The sequence below is a fragment of the Camellia sinensis genome, chromosome 11, assembly GCF_055761805.1.
Source record: "Camellia sinensis isolate YWXY chromosome 11, ASM5576180v1, whole genome shotgun sequence".
In the NCBI taxonomy this organism is placed as follows: Eukaryota; Viridiplantae; Streptophyta; class Magnoliopsida; order Ericales; family Theaceae; genus Camellia; species Camellia sinensis.
In genome coordinates, this window is record NC_138971.1 from 156,929,528 (window position 1) to 156,952,344 (window position 22,817).

A 22,817-nucleotide genomic window follows, 5' to 3' on the forward strand; every position below is an offset into this window, starting at 1 on the left:
ATTGGATGGTTTCAAGATGAGCTGTATTGTAATGGATTTATCTGAACGCAGCTTGATCCTTGGATGCTTAATTGTTTATTAGCAATGTTGGTTGATGTCTATATCATGTATTTGTAGAGAATGATAAAAGATTTGTTTGAGAAGAGGGTTGGCTGCAATATTCTACTAAAAGATAAAATAGATTAAAATAATTAATAAGATAAAATGTCACATTCAATTCATAATCATTTTACTTTTTCTTTCATAATCATTAAAAAATAAAAAATAAAAAACTTTACAAACACAACTATTTTAGTCAAGTTAAAATAGTCAAAAAGTTAAATAGCTAATTAAAATAACTAACTTTTCAAAGAAGGGCATATGGAATCTAAAAGTTGATATATGCTTATATTTTGATTTCTTTTGTGACAATAATTTGAGAGAGAGAGAGAGAGAAAGAGAGAGAGAGAGAGCAACTGAATAGCTCTGTATTGATCTATTAATTATGTGTGTAAGTTTACAAACAGAATGAGCTCTCTTTATAGAGAGAAGAGGGATACAATGGAGCACCGAAAGCATAAAGGGTACATTAAACAATATAAAGCTAAAACTAAAGGTGTGATAGTAGGTGTCTGCCTTTACAGTCTTTACAGCTACAATTACAGCTACAATGTACTATATATTATATATTAACATCTTTAATGATTCTTTGATCTTCTTGTTGTTGGGTACTATGTATGTACTAGTCCTCAAGACTTGTTATTAAGATGTCACATGAAACAAGTATTTTTTACAAGCTATCAAAATCAAAGGCCAACCTGGCCAACCTGTAAACTTTGAAACCTTCAACAGAGAGTCTACTCGATAAATGCCATTTTAGATTACACCTTAATGGGTTCAGGAGCCTATAGAACTCACTATAGGTCTCTTTTTAAAATAGTTTAAACAATTTATCTTATAAAACTCTCAGTATATATTATTCATAAAAAAATTAACTCGATAATTCAAACTTCTATTAATCTAACAACTTAAAGTTAAGCTTTACATGATTCTGCAAAACAATTGATGACATATGATTTCTTGAAGTTCCAACAAGCAAAGAAGCATACGAGTAATACATGATATTGGAAAATTACCTTTGTATTTTTTATAAAAATTATATTGAAATATGTAAAATGTATATAAAAATATGTAAAATCTGCATTAAAATTCATACTTCAAAAAAAAAAAAATTATTTGATTATTAATGAACACCCAATAAACAACGGCTAGCCGACCCTATAAATTAAATGACAACCAAACTAATCGAGGTTTTTTTTTCACACATTGCAAGTGACAAACAAACTAAGTTTTCAGATGACAACAACAATGGAGATGGAGGTAATCACTAAAGAAACTATCATGCCGTCTTCTCTAACTCTCCATCACCTAAGAAGTTTCAAGCTCTCTCTTCTAGATCAACTTATGCCTCCAATATATACGCCACTAGTTCTCTTCTATGCCATAAGCGGTGGCGACGGTGGTGGTGACAAGAAGAGTGATGGTGAAGCGGCTTCAAAAAGATCCCAACTCTTAAAAAACTTCCTTTCCGAAACCTTAACTCGCTTCTACCCTCTAGCCGGAAGAATCAAAGATCATCTCTCCGTTGATTGCAACGATGTGCTGATTATTTTGAAGCTCTAGTCAACTGTTCAATCTCCTGCATTCTTGAACAACCAAAAAGTGAACCACTCGACCATTTCCTTCCAACCAAATTTATGAAACCGGGTTTGGGAGGATCTCTGCTACTCATCCAGGCTACCTTTTTTGAATGCAGAGGAATGTATACTAACCACAGAGTGGCTGATGCAGCCTCATTTGGAACATTCCTCAAGGCCTGGGCCCACACTGCATCGGGAAATCTCGATGCAGTGATTGTTCTAGATTTTGGTATAGCCTCTATTTTTCCAGCAAGAGATGACTTCCAGACCTTGCCACCACACATTTACCAGCTGCCACCACCACAGATCAGTGCCGCCAAGCTCAATGCACTCAAGGTAAAAGCCACCATCGCCACCGTGCCACAGCCCAACCGTGTCCAGGCTGTTTCCGCCCTCATTTGGAAATACGTGGTGGCGGCCTCAAGATCAAGATCACCAACAAGGCCAAGGCCATCCGCATTGGTCTTGTCGGCAAACAAACGAGCATGCCTCGTGCCACCATTGCCCGAGTGGTGCTTTGGAAATGTAGGACACCCACTAGTAGCGAACCTAGATGATGAGATTGAAATGGATTTAGCAAGATTGGTGGGCAGGATAGGGGAAGGGAAGCTAGAATTGGGGAAGAATTGTGTGGCAACGAGGCCGGAGATTTGCAGTTCAATAATGGAGTTGGGGAAGGAGAAGGTGGGGATGATGGGCATGAGAGGAAGTGAAGAAGTGGATGTGTATGCTCATACTAGTTGGTGTAGAATGCCATGGTATGAGGCTGATTTTGGGTGGGGAAAGCCAACTTGGGCAACCATTGGAAGTGTGGGAGTCCCTAATGTTTCTGTGTTGAGTGAAGCAAGAGATGAGGAGGGAATAGAAGTTTGGGTGTGTTTGATTGAACAAGACATGGCTTTGTTTCAGAGCACCCAAAACTTGCTTGCCTTTGCCACTCTCAATCCAAGTGCTCTCAACTGAATTACTCTCCTTTGTGTTTGATTGTCTTTTTTACTTAATGTTAAGAGGTTGGGCATTTTGTGTACTCCTACTTAAGAGATCAAAAGTCAATTCTTACTTAATGCAAGAATAAATAATTTCTTTCTTATATCATAAAGCTTTTTCTTAGATTGACTGATTTGTTAGGTTAGTTATAGAGCTTTTTCTTAGATTGACTGATCTATTAGGTTTGTAAGATAAATTCTCATCAGTGATTTACAACACTCTCATTTATAGAGAGTAAATAGGATACATAGGATGCCAAATGCACCGAAAGCAAAAGCAATAAACATTACAATAAACATTTTACTTTACATGTATATAATATATGCTAATGTATGACAGCTATATATGACACTAACATTATAATACACTAATAGCCCCCCTCAAACTCAAGGAGGATAGGTACTAACCAACTTGAGTTTGGAGAGAGTAACAAAACAGGAAAGTAAACTGATAAATAAAATAAAATAGGATAGGAGACACTGTATGGTTGTGTCAAATTGTTGTTGAAGACACAGTATGGTCGTGTCACACCGTTGGAGAAGACACTGTATGATCGTGTCGGACCGTTGTAGCAAATAATGTCTGGACAGTTTACGAGGTCATGCCGGACCGATGTAGAAGCTAACTGGAATCAATGTCGAGACAGTTTACGGGGTCATGTCGGACCGTTGTAGGAGCTAACCGGAATCAATGTCAGGACAGTTTACGAGGTCATGCCGGACCGATGTAGAAGCTAACCAGAATCAATGTCGGGACAGTTTACGGGGTCATGTCGGACCGTTGTAAAAGCTGACCGGAATCATTGTCGGGACAGTTTACGGGGTCATGCCGGACCGTTGTAAAAGATTGTGGTGGTGCACCAAGGGGGCAACTTTGGGAGTGAGCCATGGGGTGGCTTGGGTGGTTCCCATGGTATATAACCATGCTCATTAGCTTGGGTGGTTCGCATGGTGTGTAACCATGCTCAATGTCGGGACAGTTTACGGGGTCATGTCGGACCGTTGTAAAAGCTGACCGGAATCATTGTCAGGACAGTTTACGGGGTCATGCCGGACCGTTGTAAAAGATTGTGGTGGTGCACCAAGGGGGCGACTTTGGGAGTGCGCCATGGGGTGGCTTGGGTGGTTCCCATGGTATATAACCATGCTCATTAGCTTGGGTGGTTCGCATGGTGTGTAACCATGCTCACCATGATATATGTATAACCCCCCCTCAAACTCAAATAGGTGTGAAGATAGAAACCTATTTGAGGTTGAAATAAAGGGATTGATAAAGTGGAGCAAAACAGCTCAACACAAAGTGAAGATGTTAAAAAAAAAAAAATGAGAGAAAGGTTTTTTTTGTTTTTGTTTTTGTTTTTGTTTTTGTGTTTGTGTTTGTTTGTTTGTTTGTTTTTTTTATTTTTTTATTTTTTTGATTACGAAAAAAGGAAGATAAAATAAAATAAATAAAAGGAAAGTGGGGGTAATGTGAATCAGTAAGAGTTTTTGAAAAAAAAGGATGGTGAAAAGTGAGACAGCTCATGGTATTAAAGTATAGAATAAATAAGTAATGAAAAAAAAAGGTGTTGTTGGTTGTTGGAATAAATATATATATATATATATATATATGAAAAAGGAAAAGGATAAATACGGGAATAAGATGAAGGAAAAGAAAAATAGTTTGTCAAAAGCAAAGAGACATGCCCATGTGGGTGTCATGATAAGAAAAGCAAAAAGAAAGAAAGAGAAGAGAATGCAGAAAGTATCCATGTCTTTAAAACTTGTAAGGATTTTGTTTTTTTTGTTTTTTTTTTGTTATGTTACGTTTATTCTTTGATTGGTAGCTTTGTCTTCGGGAAAAGGGTATGCGTGAAGGAGAGATTAAAAGACCCACAGATGACAAAGAAAGAAATAAAATAAAATAAAAAACAAGAAGAATGGGTTTGTGGACGAGCTGTAAGCGGCGATGAGTCCAAGGCCTTGGTTGTTTTGTAAATCGATGAAAGCAAGGAAGAGTCCGATTCCAGCGATGGAGGAGATTCGGACTAGTTTTGAAATAAGTTGAGCAAGTGTTGTGTGCAACCCAAATGATGAAATGAAGAGGAAGATCAACCCTTCAGTAAACACAACCCTTCGGTGAACACGGCTGCAAGAGCTCCATTATAGGAGAGATGGCCGGAGCCATGGACACCCACTAGAGTGTAAGAAAAGTAAACATTGCTCCCCCTGAAATTTTGATGGAAATGAAGGGCCCTGATTTGCTGCAGGCCTTCTTGAAGAAATCCACATCGGGCATACAAAAGACTATCGAGACAGCAGGCGGTATCAGCTATCGGATCAACGACAAGAGAGAGCAAGGGGCTCTAGCAGATTGCCTGGAGTTGATGGAACTGTCAATGGATAGAGTGATGGACTTTGTGGTGGCAATTGAGAAAAGGACAGCCGAGTATGCCCATTCATGGCTCAGTTCTCACCAACCATGTTACTTGCCTAGACGGGTTAACCGGATCGGCCCGGTCCATGATGGAGCCTGAGCTTGAAGACATGGTGGTAAGATCTAGAGCTTGTCTGGCCTGTGTTGGGCTTAACCCTGAAACCATAGAAGGTGGACTATGAGCAGAATTTGTGGCAGCGGAGTGAAGGTATGTGTAGAGGTCCGGCGGGCAGCCAAGGCGAGGCTGCCGCCTGCCGGTGAAGCGGAATTACTAAGTTGTTAACCTAGCTCTGATACCATGTAAGATAAATTGATAGAGAGAGAATTACAGAGAGAATAAATTGTATGTATTATGATTGATGTTCTCATCAGTGATTTACAACACTCTCATTTATAGAGAGTAAATAGGATACATAGGATGCCAAATGCACCGAAAGCAAAAGCAATAAACATTACAATAAACATTTTACTTTACATGTATATAATATATGCTAATGTATGACAACTATATATGACACTAACATTATAATACACTAACAAGGTTAGTTGTTTCTTCTCCGTTATTGAATTTCTATAGTTATTAGACTATGAGTATCTAAATATAATTATTTTTCTATTTATGAATAGTCTCATATTGATTTAAAAAAAATAAATAATACAAATATTAGAGTGCACCTTATCAGAACTACAGTTTAGTTCAAGTAGTTCTACTTCTTAATCAAAATCTTTTTTTAAGGGGAAATTAATTTCCAGTGTAATTTCAAAAAAACAGTTACAAAATCATTGAAAAACTTATCATTTTAATTATAAATATTGATAAAAAAAAATTGTATTGATATGTAATTATTTTTAAAGAGATACACTGATATGTAATTTTTTTTTTTTTTTTTCATGGAGTGAAATTTTTGTCAGCTTTGTTGACATAATCCTGTTAAGCACTGATTGGTTTCCAAGGTGAGCTGTATATTGGTCTTTATTATATATATAAAATTTCCCTTTTATCAGTGTTGGTTGATGTCTATATCATGTGTTTGTAGAGAATGATAAGATCACTGAAGGATGTAGATTTCAATCCCTTGCTTTAGCCAGATGTAGAATCCCAAAGTTGGTATATGCTTATATTTGATTTCTTTGATGATTCTTGATCTTGATTTTGGGTACTGTGTACATATCATCTTAGGCTGTCATATTATACAAGTATTTTCTCCAAGAATGCAGTTTGTTTCTAAACCGTTCAGTCAAAGCTTATCAGCCCACGACAGGACCATTCTAATGACTCGATCGGTTAATATTTTAGATTTTCTATAGAAATTATTTACACAAGATTTAATAATTATAATTATATAATTTCATCAAATTTATTTTTAAAAAATTAACAATATATGTTATTTTGAATTTAGTTTTATCAATTTTTTAAAATATATAAATGTGATAAAATCATGTGGTATGAGCTCATAAATTTAGATCGAATGATCCGATTCTCTTTTAAGACTTGAGAGAAGCGTTGTTCTTTTTCCAAATGAACTTCACTTAAACTCCAACTGAAAATGTCCTACTAGATGGAGTTTTAAATTTTGGCACAAACAAAACCTAATGTCATTTTAGATTATATGTTAATCTCAAGTTTTGTCCAAATTATCATTTTAGATTATATGTTAGGGGTTAGGTTTCTTTTCAAATGATAATTCAACTGGAGATGGTTTTGTTGTTGGGATTTGGTGAGTTTACCCTAGACTCGGCGTGGTAATATAAATTATTCATCTTATAATTTAAGCAAAATAGGTCGATTGAACATACATAGCCCATAATTGTATCACATTTGTTTTTAAAAAATTGATGATTTATTCTTAAAATTATACTTGTCAATTTATTTTTATAAGATAAATGTGATATGATTAAATGGCTATTTATATCTAATCAACTTAATATTTTTTTCCGTAAATGATATTTTCAATAAATCTTAAAATATAAACGGTTTAAATTATTAAAGTGAATTCACAGTGAGTTTACCAAAACTTCAACGACACCTCCAATTCAACTAGTTATGTTAATATTGAAATTCACTAATTAAATAGGATTAACCCAGCTAGACAAAATTTTGTGAATTTCATTAAAAAATCAAGAATTTAAATCTTATCACAAACAAGAATCTTCATCTCCGAAAAACAAAGATTAGAATTCAATGGTGAGAATTCTTGCAATTCACATTACGATTAATGGAACGTGCTCTGATAAAAGTTAGTGGCAAAAGAGTTTAAAGCTTTCATGAATTTCATCAAAAATGAAGATTCCTCAATGTTAGTAATGATGGGTTAAATTTGGTCAACTTGCTGTATTTAGTTGGAGAATTTAGGAAAAAATTTAGAAAATGAAGAGAAAAAAGTGTATAAAACTATGTAAATATAGATATATTTTATTCACATTTCACATACTTTTTCTATTTTCCTTTCTAAATCTCTTCGCAAATCTTCCCACCAAACACAACGTTAAGGTATAAAATATGGTTGGACTATAGGGCCAGGCAGCTTTGATTGTTTATGGATACTTCTTAGACTGTATTATTTTTTATTTTTTTTATGATCAGGTATTTGAGTTAGTTTACGTGTATCTTAATTAATTTTGGGATTCGTGTAAATATTCCGTCTATGTAAATCGAGCAGATATCAAACAAAATCCTCAAACATGATTCAAGAAATTGATATACTACTTACTGTGAATTAAACTTAAAACCTGATTATACCACGCATTAATTAGTATATTAATTAGTATATCAACATAGTTATGATATTGACATTTTACAATTATGACCCCACCCATTATAAAATTTAAAACTTCTGAAATTATGACATATTATCAATTAATATACTAATTGATATACTAATTGATGTATATAGTATTATTCTTTAAAAATTGATGCCGTTGAATCAAATCGAACGGATTGGTTGTGATTGGTTTGTCATTAAATGTGTTTTGCTGGGGTTTTGGTTTGTGCTAAAAAGTTCTTTTTATAAAAAAAAAAATAATATATAAGTTTACCTGGTAAATGTAATAATGTGTAAGTGAAATAATTGATTACTAATTATAAAAAAAATAAGAGAGAGAGTTACTTTAAATATTTTATACTAATATCGCATAATTAGGTTTGAAAATTAAATCTAATTTTTAGGCATAAGTAGTATCACCCTTTTTTTATTTAGTAGTAATTTATTAATTTCGTATAAAATCAAACCAACCTATTTAATATTTAACAATTTAATGTGATATTATAGTCTATCATACATTAAAGGAAAATTAAAAAAAGAAAAAAGAAAAAAGTGTCATATTTTGAATATTAATAGACTCATATAATATTTTGGAAGTATTATAATTCCTTGTTTCTAGATTTTTGACTTTTTGAAATTTTGTAAATTTTCTACGAATGATCCACCTTGAAGATTCATAATCCAAGTGTCTACATCAATTTTTGGCAACTCAGAAGAAAAAGACAGTATTTGTAGAAGATAAAGCCTCTCTTCAACGATCAGAGAAAAGCACGCCAAAAAATGACAATAGTTATTGTAAATATTTATGTTTGTAATTATTTGCGTCTGTCAGTAGTAAGGTTTTTCCTTCACTCACTACTTTAATAAAGCAGATGACCTCTACCCTACTCCATTAAAGAAAAGCTGTGAAAATCCTTACACGTGTCTTGTAACAAATTATAGTGTCAAAATTTCATCTAAAATGAAGGATTGAATGATGTGCGATGGGGCCCAAAGCAGTACTCGGTATCATTATCCAAACCTTTTACTTGTTTTTATCTACGTCGAAAGTTTGTCAAAATAGGCATATAATTGTATGCATAACCTTTGTCTTTATTACTTTTTGAAAAAGCCTATGTCTAGGCTTGAATAGGTCTTAAACTTTTAGGAAAGGTTGGAACGGAAAGCATTAAGTCTAGGTTTTGAGTTTTTGTTTTTATCTTTCTTTTGTATTGTATAAATTTGTATTCATGCCAACGGAAGAAGCAATGAAAAATTTTCTCTCACTTTTCTTTGCAAAAATTTCCAACTCCTCTAAAAAATTCTAAGTGTTCCAAGTCTTTTAGAAACTTAAAGTATGTAACATAATCTTTGTAAGTATATTACATATTAATATAAAGTGTGAGTAGTCTCTCTTTTTCCTTAGATATTTCAAAAGGGTAACTCTTCTATTCTAAAATTTATTTTCTTTTTGGAAAAACTAAGTTTATGGAATGCTTGTTTGCTCATTAATATTACATGCTTTGCACCTTCATAGTATTTGTTGTTTTCTATTTTATTACTGAGTGACCTTAGCTGAAGAGCCCGTGTGAGCCGTGGTTAGGCGTTTGAGGGCAAATTATAGGCAGAAGGGGAAATGTAAGGAATAGAAAATAAAAATATACTATGTTGAATGAGGCTTAGCTTCAAGGTGGGAGTACATGTAATGAAAACAAACATTGCCTAAAAATAGTTTTGCCAAAGAAAAAGAATTTTAGAATATAAGGAGAACAACCCAAGTAGAAATATCAAGGAAATATTGTTCATAAAAGAATTTTAAAAATCCGAATTTTATACTCTTAGAAGAAGAACTTAGGATTAAAATCAGAACCAGTACTGAACTTATACAAGAATTAGAAGATCAAAAATTAAAATATCAATTTCTATTATCATTAGCTTTCGATAAATCTCTAGAAAATTATTGTTTGAAAATTACTCAAATAAATAGACAGATAACTATAAAACAAGAAGCCTTATAACTAGCTATACAACGCTTGAAGATTTATTAGCTTAACTATAGAATTAATTAGATAATTCTCAGCCCAATTTCAAAATAGTGGTAGACCACTAACCTCAACCCAAAAATAGTATCAGAGCAGTGTTCGGTTTTAGGACAGTTTAAGTTAGTTCATGCATTTTGCCTACGGAAATAGAGTAGTTTTTATTTTTGAACAATTTAGTTATAAATTTCATATTATAGTAGTTTTTAATAATTTTAAAGTAGGATTTAATTTTGTATATGAAAAGAGTAGAATATTTAGATTTAGAACCCAGCAATCATAACCATCGTCTTAACATAGATAAAAATAAATTTCATTGTAATTTTGAAGGTACTTTTTCACATCAGCTCCATAGCGAACATAATTCTTAACTAAATAGTATTATAGATTATCAAATTAATTTTGCAGAAAATATTAAAAAGGACGTAGATAAAATTAGTAATCTTTTTACTTTATCTATAGACTATCTTCCTAATACTCGCAGTATAATTAAAGATCAAGATAAAAAATTAGATTATATCCAAGATCAGTGTAGTTCTATCCTTAAAAAAGGAATAGATTTAAATTTAGAAAAATTTCCCACTAAGCTAGAAATAGAAACTCTAATTTTAGCTATAAATACTAGCAGCTCAAAGCAAATAGAGTTAGAATTTAAACAACTAATTGAAAAAATTCATAGTCAGATAAATCAAATAGCTAAACAAATAGAACAAATCAACCAAATTCAAGAAAATTTAAAACAAAAATTAGAAATTTTAGAACAACTAATAAGATCTTAGTTTATGAGTAGTGATAAAAAAGCTAATAGAGACTACCAGATTATTTTAAAACAAGCTGAAGAATTTCATAATAACCCAGAAAGAATCAGTAGCTATCAAGGAATAAATTAATCAGATAAAATATCAGTAAGACAAAATAATATAGAAATTTTATTTCTAATCAGATTGTGTGAAAAATTTAAAAAATTATCAGAACAACTACATAGTTTAGAAAATCGTTTAGCTTCTTTAGAAAAAATAATACTTCAAAAAGGAAAAGGAGTAGAAGGACAAACAAACAAATCCAAATCACAGATAAACGAAGAAGATATAGCTAAATATTTCGAAAAGCTTAAATTACCAAAGAAACCCGCCTGTAGAACGTACAGAAAATAAAAATGTTTAAACAGCTAGTAAAAGGAAGTAGCAATAAAAAGCGTAATGAGGATGAAGACGTCAAAGTAGAATAATTTATAGACGTAGAACAACAAATAGAAAAATTTTAAAAGGAAAAATGAGAGTTAATCCCTGCTAAATATGTATATAAGCTAGGTAAGATTCATAAAAAACAATATATATTTAAACACTATGGTGAACAAATGATTAGTGTAACCCATGAAAATGAAAAAATAGAGCTAAATTTAATAAATAGAGAAAGTTATAAATATGCTGTAAATGAACACCTTAAAATGACTCACTTAAGATTAATTGTGGTAGGAGGTAAGGCTTTAACTAAAGAAAATTTAGGAACTAAAGTTTTTGTATGCCTTTATGATGATAGGTTTAATAATGTAGGACAAAGTATTTTAGGCAATTATGAATTAGATATGAATTCAAAAGGATGAATAGTTTATTTTACACCAGATTTCCTATTACCAACCTCGATCTTTCATAAAAAGATAAAAATAGGGATAAAAAGTAAAGGATACAAAATGAAAAAGGAAGAAAAGAATTTATTAGTATGCACAGGATTTTTAGGTTTAGCAGTCTCAGAAAGTAATACTCATTATAGACTTACAAATTATCAGATAGTTAAGTTATTAGGCACAAAAGGAATAAAGGCACTACTAGTTAAAAGATTTAATTCTGAAGATAATGCAGCACTAGATTGGAACTTAGGAGATTTTCTAGGACAAAAAAGGTTAGCCCCTCAAGATAACTTATTATATCAAAAAGCAGATGGAAGTTATGCAGTAAAATTTACTCAATATACGTACGGAGCACCAGAAAAATCTGAAGATGATGAATTTAGTAGTATAGATAGGGAAGAAAATCAAGATAATCATAGTGACATAAATCAGCTTTATGTAATGGCAGAGGAGAAAACAATATCACAAAATAAGATATATAATATTGATGAGATAGATTTGAAAAATTTCACCCTAAGCGATATAAATAAAATATTAGATACTAAGTACTTCGAATACATAGCTAGAGGAGATATCCATGATGAAGCAGTGTCATTTTTAGACCAAGAATTTCATACCGAATATGTAGAAGTTATCATAGAAAATAAAATACATCATAGCAAAATATTTAAGATACCAAAACAATCCAACTTAGAAGACACTTTTTATATGAACACAGAAAGCACATGAACTAGTAACCCACAACAAATTGTAGAAGATCTAGTAGAACCAATGCATTATGCAGTAGGAGGAAGAAGACCATTAGTTAACACAGGGCATAGTAAAGCAGACCCGAGTAAAAGTTATAAATTTCATGGAAAGCGTAGACAACCAGATATGAGTATACAATTATAGCCAGCAAACAACCAAGAAACCCTTTTAGATAAGTTAGATTTGACCCTCAGATATGGCAAGAAGTAATAGAAAAATGGAAAAAAAAATGTGGTAAAAGTATAGATGAGTAATCCCTTTGAATCAACTGATATGTGGGAATATATGGAAACATTTTTAGGAGATTCAGCTTTTAATATATATTTAACCTTTAAAGTAAAATATGAAAAGACAATTTGACAGCTTAAAGGACTAGGAAATAACCCATGAAATTTTACTAGCTTTATAAAAGAAATACTTATAGGATATGACCCTTCTAGAAAAAATGATTATACTCAAAGCATAGCATTAACTGAGTTAGATCAGATAACATTAGGAAGTTGAAAATATGTTGTACCCTTTAGTAAAGAATATTTAGCCATAGCAGCTAGAACTGGAAAAAGTTTTGATAAAGAAATAGGAAATAAATATTTTAGGAAATTACTCGGAGAGCTAGGAAGAGAAATAGAAAATAAATGGTCAATTTATTATGCAAACTTACCAGCAAAAATAGCCTCAGGAGAAGTAAAAATAAGAGGAACTTTAAGAATAGGACCTAGAATAATGTTTACATTTCATAAGCTTAGAGAAAAATGTATAGAAGTTAAAATACAAAAGGAGTTGAAAAAACAAAATTATGGTTTTTGTAGCAGCGTAATATATACTCCTCAGCAATATGAAGATAAATATAATAGGAAAAAATATAAAAAATATGAAAAATATAGAAAAAAAAATATTGGAAGAAAAAATATAGAACACCATTTAAAAAACAAAAATTCATTAGAAAGAGTAGAACTTTTAATAAGATAAATTATAAGCGACTACCAAAAGAAGAGAAAGATAAAAGAAAACAGAGATATGTTAGAAAACCTAATAGTAAAAAATGCAATTGTTTTATATGTGGAGAACCCAATCATTTTGTAAAAACCTGTCCAAAAAGACAAAGGCCTAATACTAATAAACAGATAGAAAGACTACATATTATAGAAGATTTAGAAGAAGATATAGTTAGCATAAACAGTGATGATTCAGAAGTTTACGGCATAGTCAGTGATTACGAATATCAAATAGAAGCCATAAGTTCTGATAGCGACTCAGAAAGTGATACAGACATAGATAATCTTTTAGGATAACTTAACCAAGAAATAGGAATGTCTCTTTCTCATGACACTTTTTTTATGATGGTATGCAATGCAGATACTGAATGCCAGCATAATTTTCAAATAGGACTAGGATTTGATACCACTAGATGCAGTTATTGTAATTGGTTTTCGACTAAAAATAAGAGAGCTCAGTGTTTATTATGCAGTATAACCTATTGTGTAGCCTGTTTACAAAAATTAAACATGACACACAAGATAACATTAGAAAATAACCACGAGAACCTAGAAGGTCATAGTATAGAGAGCAAAGAATTACACTTAACTATTAAAGAATTAGAGGTATAAGTAAGAGAACTTAAACTTCAAATACGTGAGATAGAAACTAAGGCTAGTTTTGACATAGAATGTTTAGAAGTAGAAAATAGACAGCTTAAACAACAGCTAGAACAATTTCATATTAGGTACCCCTTAAAAGATAAACTTGTTGAAGAACATATGAATTCTTTAGAATTAGTCAATCTAGTTGATTCTCAACCCTTTAGTCAGTACTCCCAAACACAGTCAGATAATGCATACCTATCATTCAATTACCCTGTCATTCCCAAGCCAAATTTAGTCGAGATCACTTGTGTAATTAAATTTGTAGAAAAAACCCCTAGTATAGATGCCATGATAGATACATGAGCCAGTAAATCATATATTGAGCAACACATAGTTCCACCAGGATGGAGCACAGCTTTAATAACCCCAGCTTTAGTCAGTATAGCCGATGACACTAAACAGACATATACACATTGCATTAATGGTGCACAGATTAGTTTTCATCACATAGGTTCTCGAACTCAACATATAGAATGGTTCCCTTTATCTCAAGTTTGGATTGGAAATACTCGACAAAATGATCCTTTCATTTTAGGACTTAACTTCATACTTAGTCTTCAAGGCGGCATGTTTATCAGCCAAAATAACATCAGTTTCTTCAAATGAACTGTACATACACTCACAACATATTCCCTTAGCACCATTGCCCATTCATCAGAGTTGCGTGCGAAGCGTGGTGGTACCATAGGAGTAGATTTTGTTCCAGCTAGTTTTTTATTTCCTAGTAGAAACATTTTTCCCGAGCTAGCCCAAAAGTATATACCTGATGAGATAGCAAATACTTCTTTAGAAAATTTGGACATAGAAAATTATGAATTAGAGGATATAGAAGAATTTGATTTTGAAGAAAATAGAGACTATTAGAACCTAGAAGATTTTCAACAAATTGTTAACCTAGAGTTAATTTTTGCAAAAATAGGAAAATTAAAGAAAAAACCAATATACAGAAGAACAGAAAATGATTTTAGATGAAATAATAAGATTATCTGAAACAACAGAAATTTTAGGTGAACAACCCATGAAATATTGGGAAAGAAATAAAGTTTTATCCAGCTTAGATATAAAAAATAAAGATTATAGGATTACATCAGCACAAATAGATCATACGCCAGCAGACATAGAAGAATTTAGGACACAGATTAAGGAGTTATTAGATTTAGGAGTAATTCGACCTAGTAATAGCCTACATAGGAGCACCGCATTTATGGTTAGAAATCATGCAAAAATAAAAAGAGAAAAAGCTAGAATGGTTATAAATTACAAAAGATTAAATGACAATACAGAAGATGATAAATATAATATACCAGATAAAGATCATCTTATAAACAGAATACAGACAACAAAAATATTTAGCAAATTTGATTGCAAGTCGGGATTTTGGCAGATAAGAATGGAAAAGGAAAGCATACCTTGGATAGCCTTTTGTTACCCACAAAGACATTATGAATGGCTAGTCATGCCTTTTGGACTAAAACATGCACCTTCCATATTTTAGCGTAAGATGGATAGTATATTTAATAAATATAGTTTTATACTCGTATATATAGATGACATATTAGTATTTAGCCCAGATAAAAATGGTCACATAGATCATTTATATATAGTATTAGAAGAATTTATAAATAATGGAATAATAATTAGTAAGAGAAAAATGGTATTAAATAAACCTCATATAGAATTTTTAGGAATGGAGTTAGGAAATGAAAAAATTAGGTTACAACCTCATATAGTTAAGAAAATTTTTGATTACCCAGATAAATTAGAAGATACAAAACAACTTTAATCATTTTTAGGAATTTTAAATTATGTACGAATGTACATTCCTAACCTTAGTAAAATAATAGGACCCCTATACAGTAAGACCACACCTACAGGGCAAAAATATTTCAATCAGCAAGATATAGCTTTAGTTAGAAAAATAAAAGACATTTGTAGAAATCTACCCGACCTACAACTTCCTTTAGAATCAGAATATATAGTCGTAGGGATAGATGCAAGTCAATTAGGATGGGGAACATTATTATTAACTAAACCGAGTAAGTATGATAGTAAAAATAAAGAGCACATTTATAGATATAGTTTTGAAAAATTTAAAGAAAAAGATAAGACCATGACCTGCCTAGATTTTGAGATATTGGGAATAGTATATGCAATAAATAAATTTAGATTATTCTTACATAAGCCCTTTACAATCAGAACAGACTGTGAAGCTATAGTTAGATTTCATAATAAACTTAATGAGCGCAAACTAAGTACCAGCAGATGGGCAAAATTTTTAGGTTGTATAATAGGACAAGGATATAAAGTAGAATTTGAACATATTAAAGGAAGTGATAATAAATTAACAGATTGGCTAAGTAGGAAGATTTATTTAGAAAAGGAAAATAATCGATTTAATTTTTGTGTAGATAATGGAGAACAGCAAAACCATGAACTTTGGGGGATTTGCCCTTTCCATTTATAAAGGCAGAAACAAATTCAGACCATTAACAGGAATCGAGCTAGACCCAGTTCAACAATGTCTTTTAGATAACCTTTGGAACAATCATAACCACCCAGCTAAACGTCTGTCAGCCTTAAACTCTCTTAGTTTATATTTTTCAAAAATCCAAAATAAACCTTTGTCTAAAAGCTTTTCTTTCTATGTAGTAGCTAAAGGAACCAAGCCTGGTATTTACCACGATGGGGTAGAAGTTGAACCCTTAGTTAAAAATTTTCCCATACCTCAGTTTAAAGGATTTTATGATTTCGAGTCAGCCAGTACATATGCCCGTAGACAAATAGGAACCAGTTACTTTATCAACCAAATAGCTAAAGATTATCTAGATACATTGGGCAAGATGCAGTCAACTATTCTTGCTACTAGTGGAGTTCCAGTTAGTCAGATAATTGGAAGCAGTAGTGCTAACCCTCAGATAAATTCTCAAAATCCTCTCCAAATGTGCAGACATTTTGAAGGCTTTACCAGAAATTTCAAGAAAATTATGGATAAAGGCAAAAAGGTTAGTGAAGAGCTAGACCAGCTTCAAGACGAAGAAAAACAATTGAGAGCAATTATTTAAACCCTAACCAACCAGCTTAAAAAATTAGCTTCAGGAAAAGCAACTGCTCCCTTTCCTAACCTAGAAATCAAACAACTTACCAGTGAGGAATTTGAACAATTGAGTGCTAGAATGTATTTCTTCAGGCATTCTATTATTCAATCTTTTTGTGGGAAAAACCAAGCAATAGAAAACCTTAAACCCTATATATACACCTTAGCCGAAGATAGCAGAAATAGCGAGTTAGTCACTATACAACAATTTCTTCAGGACCTCTCCAGAGACCTCTTCATAGCAGGAGTTCAATGCCCTGGTATAGTTTATCAATGGACTTATCTCTATGAGGATGAAAAGCATCCCTCCTTACAAGGGGAAAGATGTATAGACATGCCAGAATATTTTGATAGATGTTAGTGTAATTTAGATTTCAGCATCTGCCTTTGCCAGATAAATCTAGCAACGTTCGAGCCATTGGAGATAGAGATTAGGGGCAAAATGTTTTATCTAACAGCCTCACACTTGTTAGATTATGGCTTTGTCTCTAGAATAATTTTCTCAGATCCAGATTAGACAGATAGTTTTGGAAATAAACTTGCTCATGCAGTACTTTGTGTAATGGAAGAGCATCATCCATATGTAGAAGCCTTAATTGATAGCAAGCTACCAGAATGAAAGAGATAAGGTGCATCCCAGCCAAGCATAAAACGTACCTAAGAGGGACTTCAACATTTCCAGGATACCCAAGACTTCTTAATCGGAGACCCTGACCATGCAAAAAAATTTCACTTAGAGATCAGCTCAATAAATTGAGGAAATTTACTAATAATCCTCTACTAGCATACAATGGAAATTATGGTCATCTAGTTTGCAAAGATAAAAATCAGAAGATATACTATAATCTAGCTATCCCAGGTTATCCTTTCAGTAAAGAAACATTCGTCGATGAAAGTCAGTATCCTAACTATCAGCATAACGTCTCTCATGAGTCACCACTGAAAAATCTAGAAATCCCCTAGATGTTGATTTGTGATTATGTATCAATTTTAAGCAGTAAACAACAATCCCAATCAAATAATCAAGACAAATTGACACAACGATTTTACGTGAAAAAACCATAATTGGACACCTCCAATTATGATAAAAAAACCACGGGTAACAGCCACAAAATAATTCACTAAGAAGATATAAAGGAATTACACAGGTATACTCTCAATTACCTAGCGAATCCACGCCCGAATTGAACCAACCTCTATGTGTCTCTTCCAACCCCGTCTTCACCTCGGAATTGTCTTGATGATGAGCCACTCCGGAATCCACCAAAGCTTCAGGCTCGAATTCTTCAGAATCCACCGAAGAACAACTCTCTCTCTTTTGTGTAGAATAAACAAACAAACCTTTGATGTATGCTTCTTAAACCATGAGTCGAATACGCAAAAAAAACATCAAAGAATACTAGCAAAAATAACCCTAGATATAAACCTTAGAATCCAAAAAGAAGATCTGGAGAAGTTGTCCAAGTTTTGGGAGAAACCCAACTACTTATAGAAAACCAAATCCTTATAGAAATCCAAGATAATCCTAGTTTTGGAAGAAAACCAATTCCTTATAGAAATCCAAAGTAATCCTAGATTTGACCCAACACGCGAATTTCTAGAATCTGTGTTCGCGCGGTCCGCTCGAGCGTGGAAATGTTCGCTCGAGCGGAGGCTTCAAATTGTGTGATTCATATAGGCTTCACACTCGAGCGGAAGTTTCCATGCTCGAGCGGATAATCACACCATCCAATACTTTTTCAGGCGAAACAGAGATGCTGTGAGCTTGCAATCCCCACTCGAGCGTCCCTTGTCCTGCTCGAGCGGAACGACCAAAATTGGAAAATCTGGAACACTAGATCCTGTAACAACCTCGGTTTTGATCCATGGAAATTGACAAAGGCACAATTCGGGTTGGATTCACATCTAATAAACTCATAGCCTCACTGGAAAAAAAGGTGCGAAAACAAATACAACTGAAAGGAGTTTTGTCAAACGGGGTTGCCAAGAATAAAACCTAACAATCTCCCCCTTTGGCAATGCCGTGACAAAACACACCTAACAAATAAAATCCTAAACACCCCAACCCATTACAGCCAACAAAACCCAACTTCTTTCTCAAGGTCATGATCTGCAAAACAGTTATTAGTGCCACAATCTCCAAAACAACTATTAGTCCCACAAGAGTATATGAAAAAGCAACAGACATATGACACGATTATCTTAAAACATGAGATGGAAAAAAAGAATAAATGAAAACTAAGACTCATGAAAAAACAACTCTCAAACAACAAAAGCAAGATCATAAACCACACAAGCATGACGATGTAAATATCAGGAGTATGCAAGAAGGAAATAATAAGCAAATAGTGCCTAGCAACATCCAAAACAACTATAGCCAATCTCCCTTACCAAACAAATCAAAGTGTTCATGCTAAACAACTCTTGCAATGAAAAACCAAACTCCCTTACCAACCCAAATCAAGATGAACCAAACTCTCCCTCACTAAAAGTAACCACAAACACTGAAAACAGTGAACAAGAAGAAAACGACAAAAATAATACGGTGGAGCAAGCAAGGAATTTCTGATTTGTACCTTGAAACACATAAGATTATCCAAGAAGCACAATTACTAGTAAACACAATGTGCACAGTCTGTAAAAGATTCCTCATGAAAGAAAGTGATGCATTATGTGAAAATCATAGATCCCATGAGAAAAGTGTGTGTGTGACTCTTGGAGTTCGACAAACACTAGATTCAATCCTAGTAGTGATCTGAAAGTTGGACCTCCAACAAGAGAATCTAAGCACAACAAAGGAAAGTCAAACCACTAGGAATCAAGGGGTATTTGGTGAGTAAAAGCGGAGGCTCCCCCTCAATCAATGAATCTTTTTTTTTTTTTTTCTGTCTTTTGCACATTTTTTTTCTTTCTTTTGTAAATTTCTTCTTCTTCTTCTTCTTCTTCTTCTTCTTCTTTTTCTTTTTGTTTTTCACACTCATTGGCGGCTGACACGCTCAAGAGTATGGAAACCGAACCAGAGAAGCATGAATATAATAAGGATGGCCTGGTTGGTGACTCTGAGGTGGCCTTTTCCTCATGCTAGACTGCAAAGAATTGAGGGGAAAGCCATGGAGATGCAAAAAGATGGTAGGTGGTTAAGAGACTCAACATCACCCAAGATATGCTAGTATAGGTCAATTTCTCTAGAAAAGCAAAAGATACAATGCCAGAAGTTCATAAAAAAAATATCACTAAGGCAGAAGACTCCGATATTTGCTAATCCAAGAGTGTGTACAGAAAGAGACATACTAATCAAAACACACACTCCAAAATGAGTAATGACCATAGAAAGCACACATATATTAACATGTAATAGATATTCTCATCAATTCAAATATGCACCAAGGACCACTCAAAAATTTCAAGCTTGCAAAACCATACTTAAGAAAATCTTTTTGGGATTTTTTAAATTTTTTTTTTTTAACTAAAGCAAGACAAAAAAAATTAACAAGCACACATGTAATGACAAAAAAAAATACAGAAACCCAAAAACAAAAATGATAAAACAAATTAATACAAGTCAAGTTTTCTTACCCAAACTGCTTTAGTACGAACAAAATTGGGTGGTGTCTTGACGTTGTGGTTCCTTTCCCTTGCAATGGGAACCCGTCTCGACTTGGTTTCCAACATCCTATCTTTAGGTCTAGGCAAATACATTCTCCCATGCAACTTATAACAATAAGGACGAATATGACCATGCATACCACAATGATGACAAATAAAAATAGGGTTTGGTTATGGTGTGCAACTTACACCTTACACCTTATACCTTACACTTACACCTTACACTTACACCTTTTGTAAAAAATTAAACCTTACACTTACACCTTTTTTGAGGTTGCACACCATGTGCAACCCACTTACACCTTACACCTTACACTTACACCTTACACTTACACCTTATACTTATACTTACACCTTACACTTACACTTTTTGTGTAAGTGGCACATGGTGTGCACTTGCACACTTAAGAAAACTCCATAAAAATAAGGTGTACCTTCTTTTCTTTTACCTTACCAACTCTAGGAAGTTTGAGAAGTCCATCCTTATGTTAAATTTTTTGTTCTCCCTTTCCTTGAGTTCTTGTATCATGAGATGTTGAAGCACTCTGTTTTTGCTCTTTCTTACCACCAAAGCCAATACCACTCTTGTCAGAACAGATTTGTTGAGTCCCAATGATATTGTCCAAAGTCTTTGATCCTTTGTTCCAAAGACCAATGGTAACCATGGCACACTTGAGTTCTTCCTCTTTCTTAATCATTAGTTCTTCCAAAGCAACTAGAGACATCTCGAGAGTTTCAATTTTTTCTTCATATGTGGCATAGATTTGCTGAAGCTCATTCCTCTCTGTCTCACAAGTCAAGAGTTTTGCACAAAGAGCTTGTCAATCATTAGCTATCTTGATGGCATCAATCCTAGCCTCGAAAATCTCCTCATTTAGTTTGACATTCTCACTTTCATATGCTTTGAGTTTCATAGTGAGTTTGTCATTCAATTTGGATAACTTTAGAGATTCCTTATACAACTTTTCATAAGCTTATTCAAGCTCTTCATCATCACTTCTCGAGGATTCATCATCAGTGACATTCTCAACTGAGCTCTTCGGATATGCTATTCGTCCTTCAGTTTCAGAAGCCACCATGAAAGCAAGGAATTGTTTATGTCCCTCTTTTCCTTGATCTTCATTGTCACTTTCATCTTCATTAGACTCTGATTCATCATCCCAAGTGATGGCGAAGGCTTTCTTCTTCTTCAAATGAGTGGGGCATTCTGAAGCAAAGTGGCCAAATCCTTGGCATTCATAGCATTGGACTCTTTCAGAGTTCCTTTGTATCTTTCCTTTCTCCTTCTTGGCTATAGAATTAATTTTGAGTTTATCTTTGCCTTTGGATTTATAAGTATGAGTAGATTCCAAAAGATTAGGATTCTTTTCAAAAAATATTTTTTAAATTGTTTAACAAAAGCAGCCGTAATCTTGGAATCTATCTCACAATCCTCATCAGAATCCTCTCCAACTCTATGAGCACTACTAAAAGCAATATCTTTGTGTTTCTTTTTGAAATTCCTATGTGCCACATAAGTTTGGAGATTTCTAACCAACTGATCCAGCTTGAGGTTGTCAACATCTTGAGCCTCCTCAATAGCCGTAACTTTTGGTTGGAACCGATCGGGCAAGGATCTCAAAATTTTTTCCACAACTTTGGATTCTGGTATTTTTTCACCTAAATTGAAGCTGGAATTTACAATGTCACTCAACTTCGCATAAAATTCATCAAAGGTCTTACTATCTTTCATTGAAAGGTTTTCGAAACTAGACGCGAGCCTTTGAAGTTTTGAGCATTTAACAGAAGGAGTACCCTCATGAATAGTTTGTAAGATATCCCAAGTCTCTTTTGCGACTTCACAATTGCAAATGCGACTAAACTCTTCAGGTGTGACAACGCAAAAAAGAGAATTGATAGTTTTACTATTCCAGCTACTATTTTGGTAATCAATTGTGTCCCACTTTTCAATTGGTTTGGGGAAAGTTACTCCATCAATGGTAATTGTTGGTTCGGTCCACCCATTCATGATAGATTGCCAAACTTTTTCATCTATAGATTTCAAAAACGATCTCATCCGAGCTTTCCAAAAAGAATAATTAGATCCGTTAAGTAAGGGTGGTCGAATCATAGAATTTTCCTCACGAATTGAATCCATTATCACAAATCAAACAAGATCTCGCTCAAAAGTTTTAAAAAATAAACGAGCAACCCGCTCTGATACCAATTGAAAAATCTAGAAATCCCCTAGATGTTG

General features: G+C 33.3%; 1 protein-coding gene across 1 annotated transcript; it reads left to right on the plus strand.

Moving 5' to 3' along the window:
- The first annotated feature begins 1,799 nt into the window (after positions 1-1,799).
- Positions 1,800-2,642, plus strand: LOC114310568 (akuammiline synthase 1-like). The gene has a single exon (XM_028256619.2). It carries the CDS (start codon positions 1,800-1,802, stop codon positions 2,640-2,642), a length of 843 nt encoding a protein of 280 aa, XP_028112420.2.
- Positions 2,643-22,817: the final 20,175 nt, after the last annotated feature.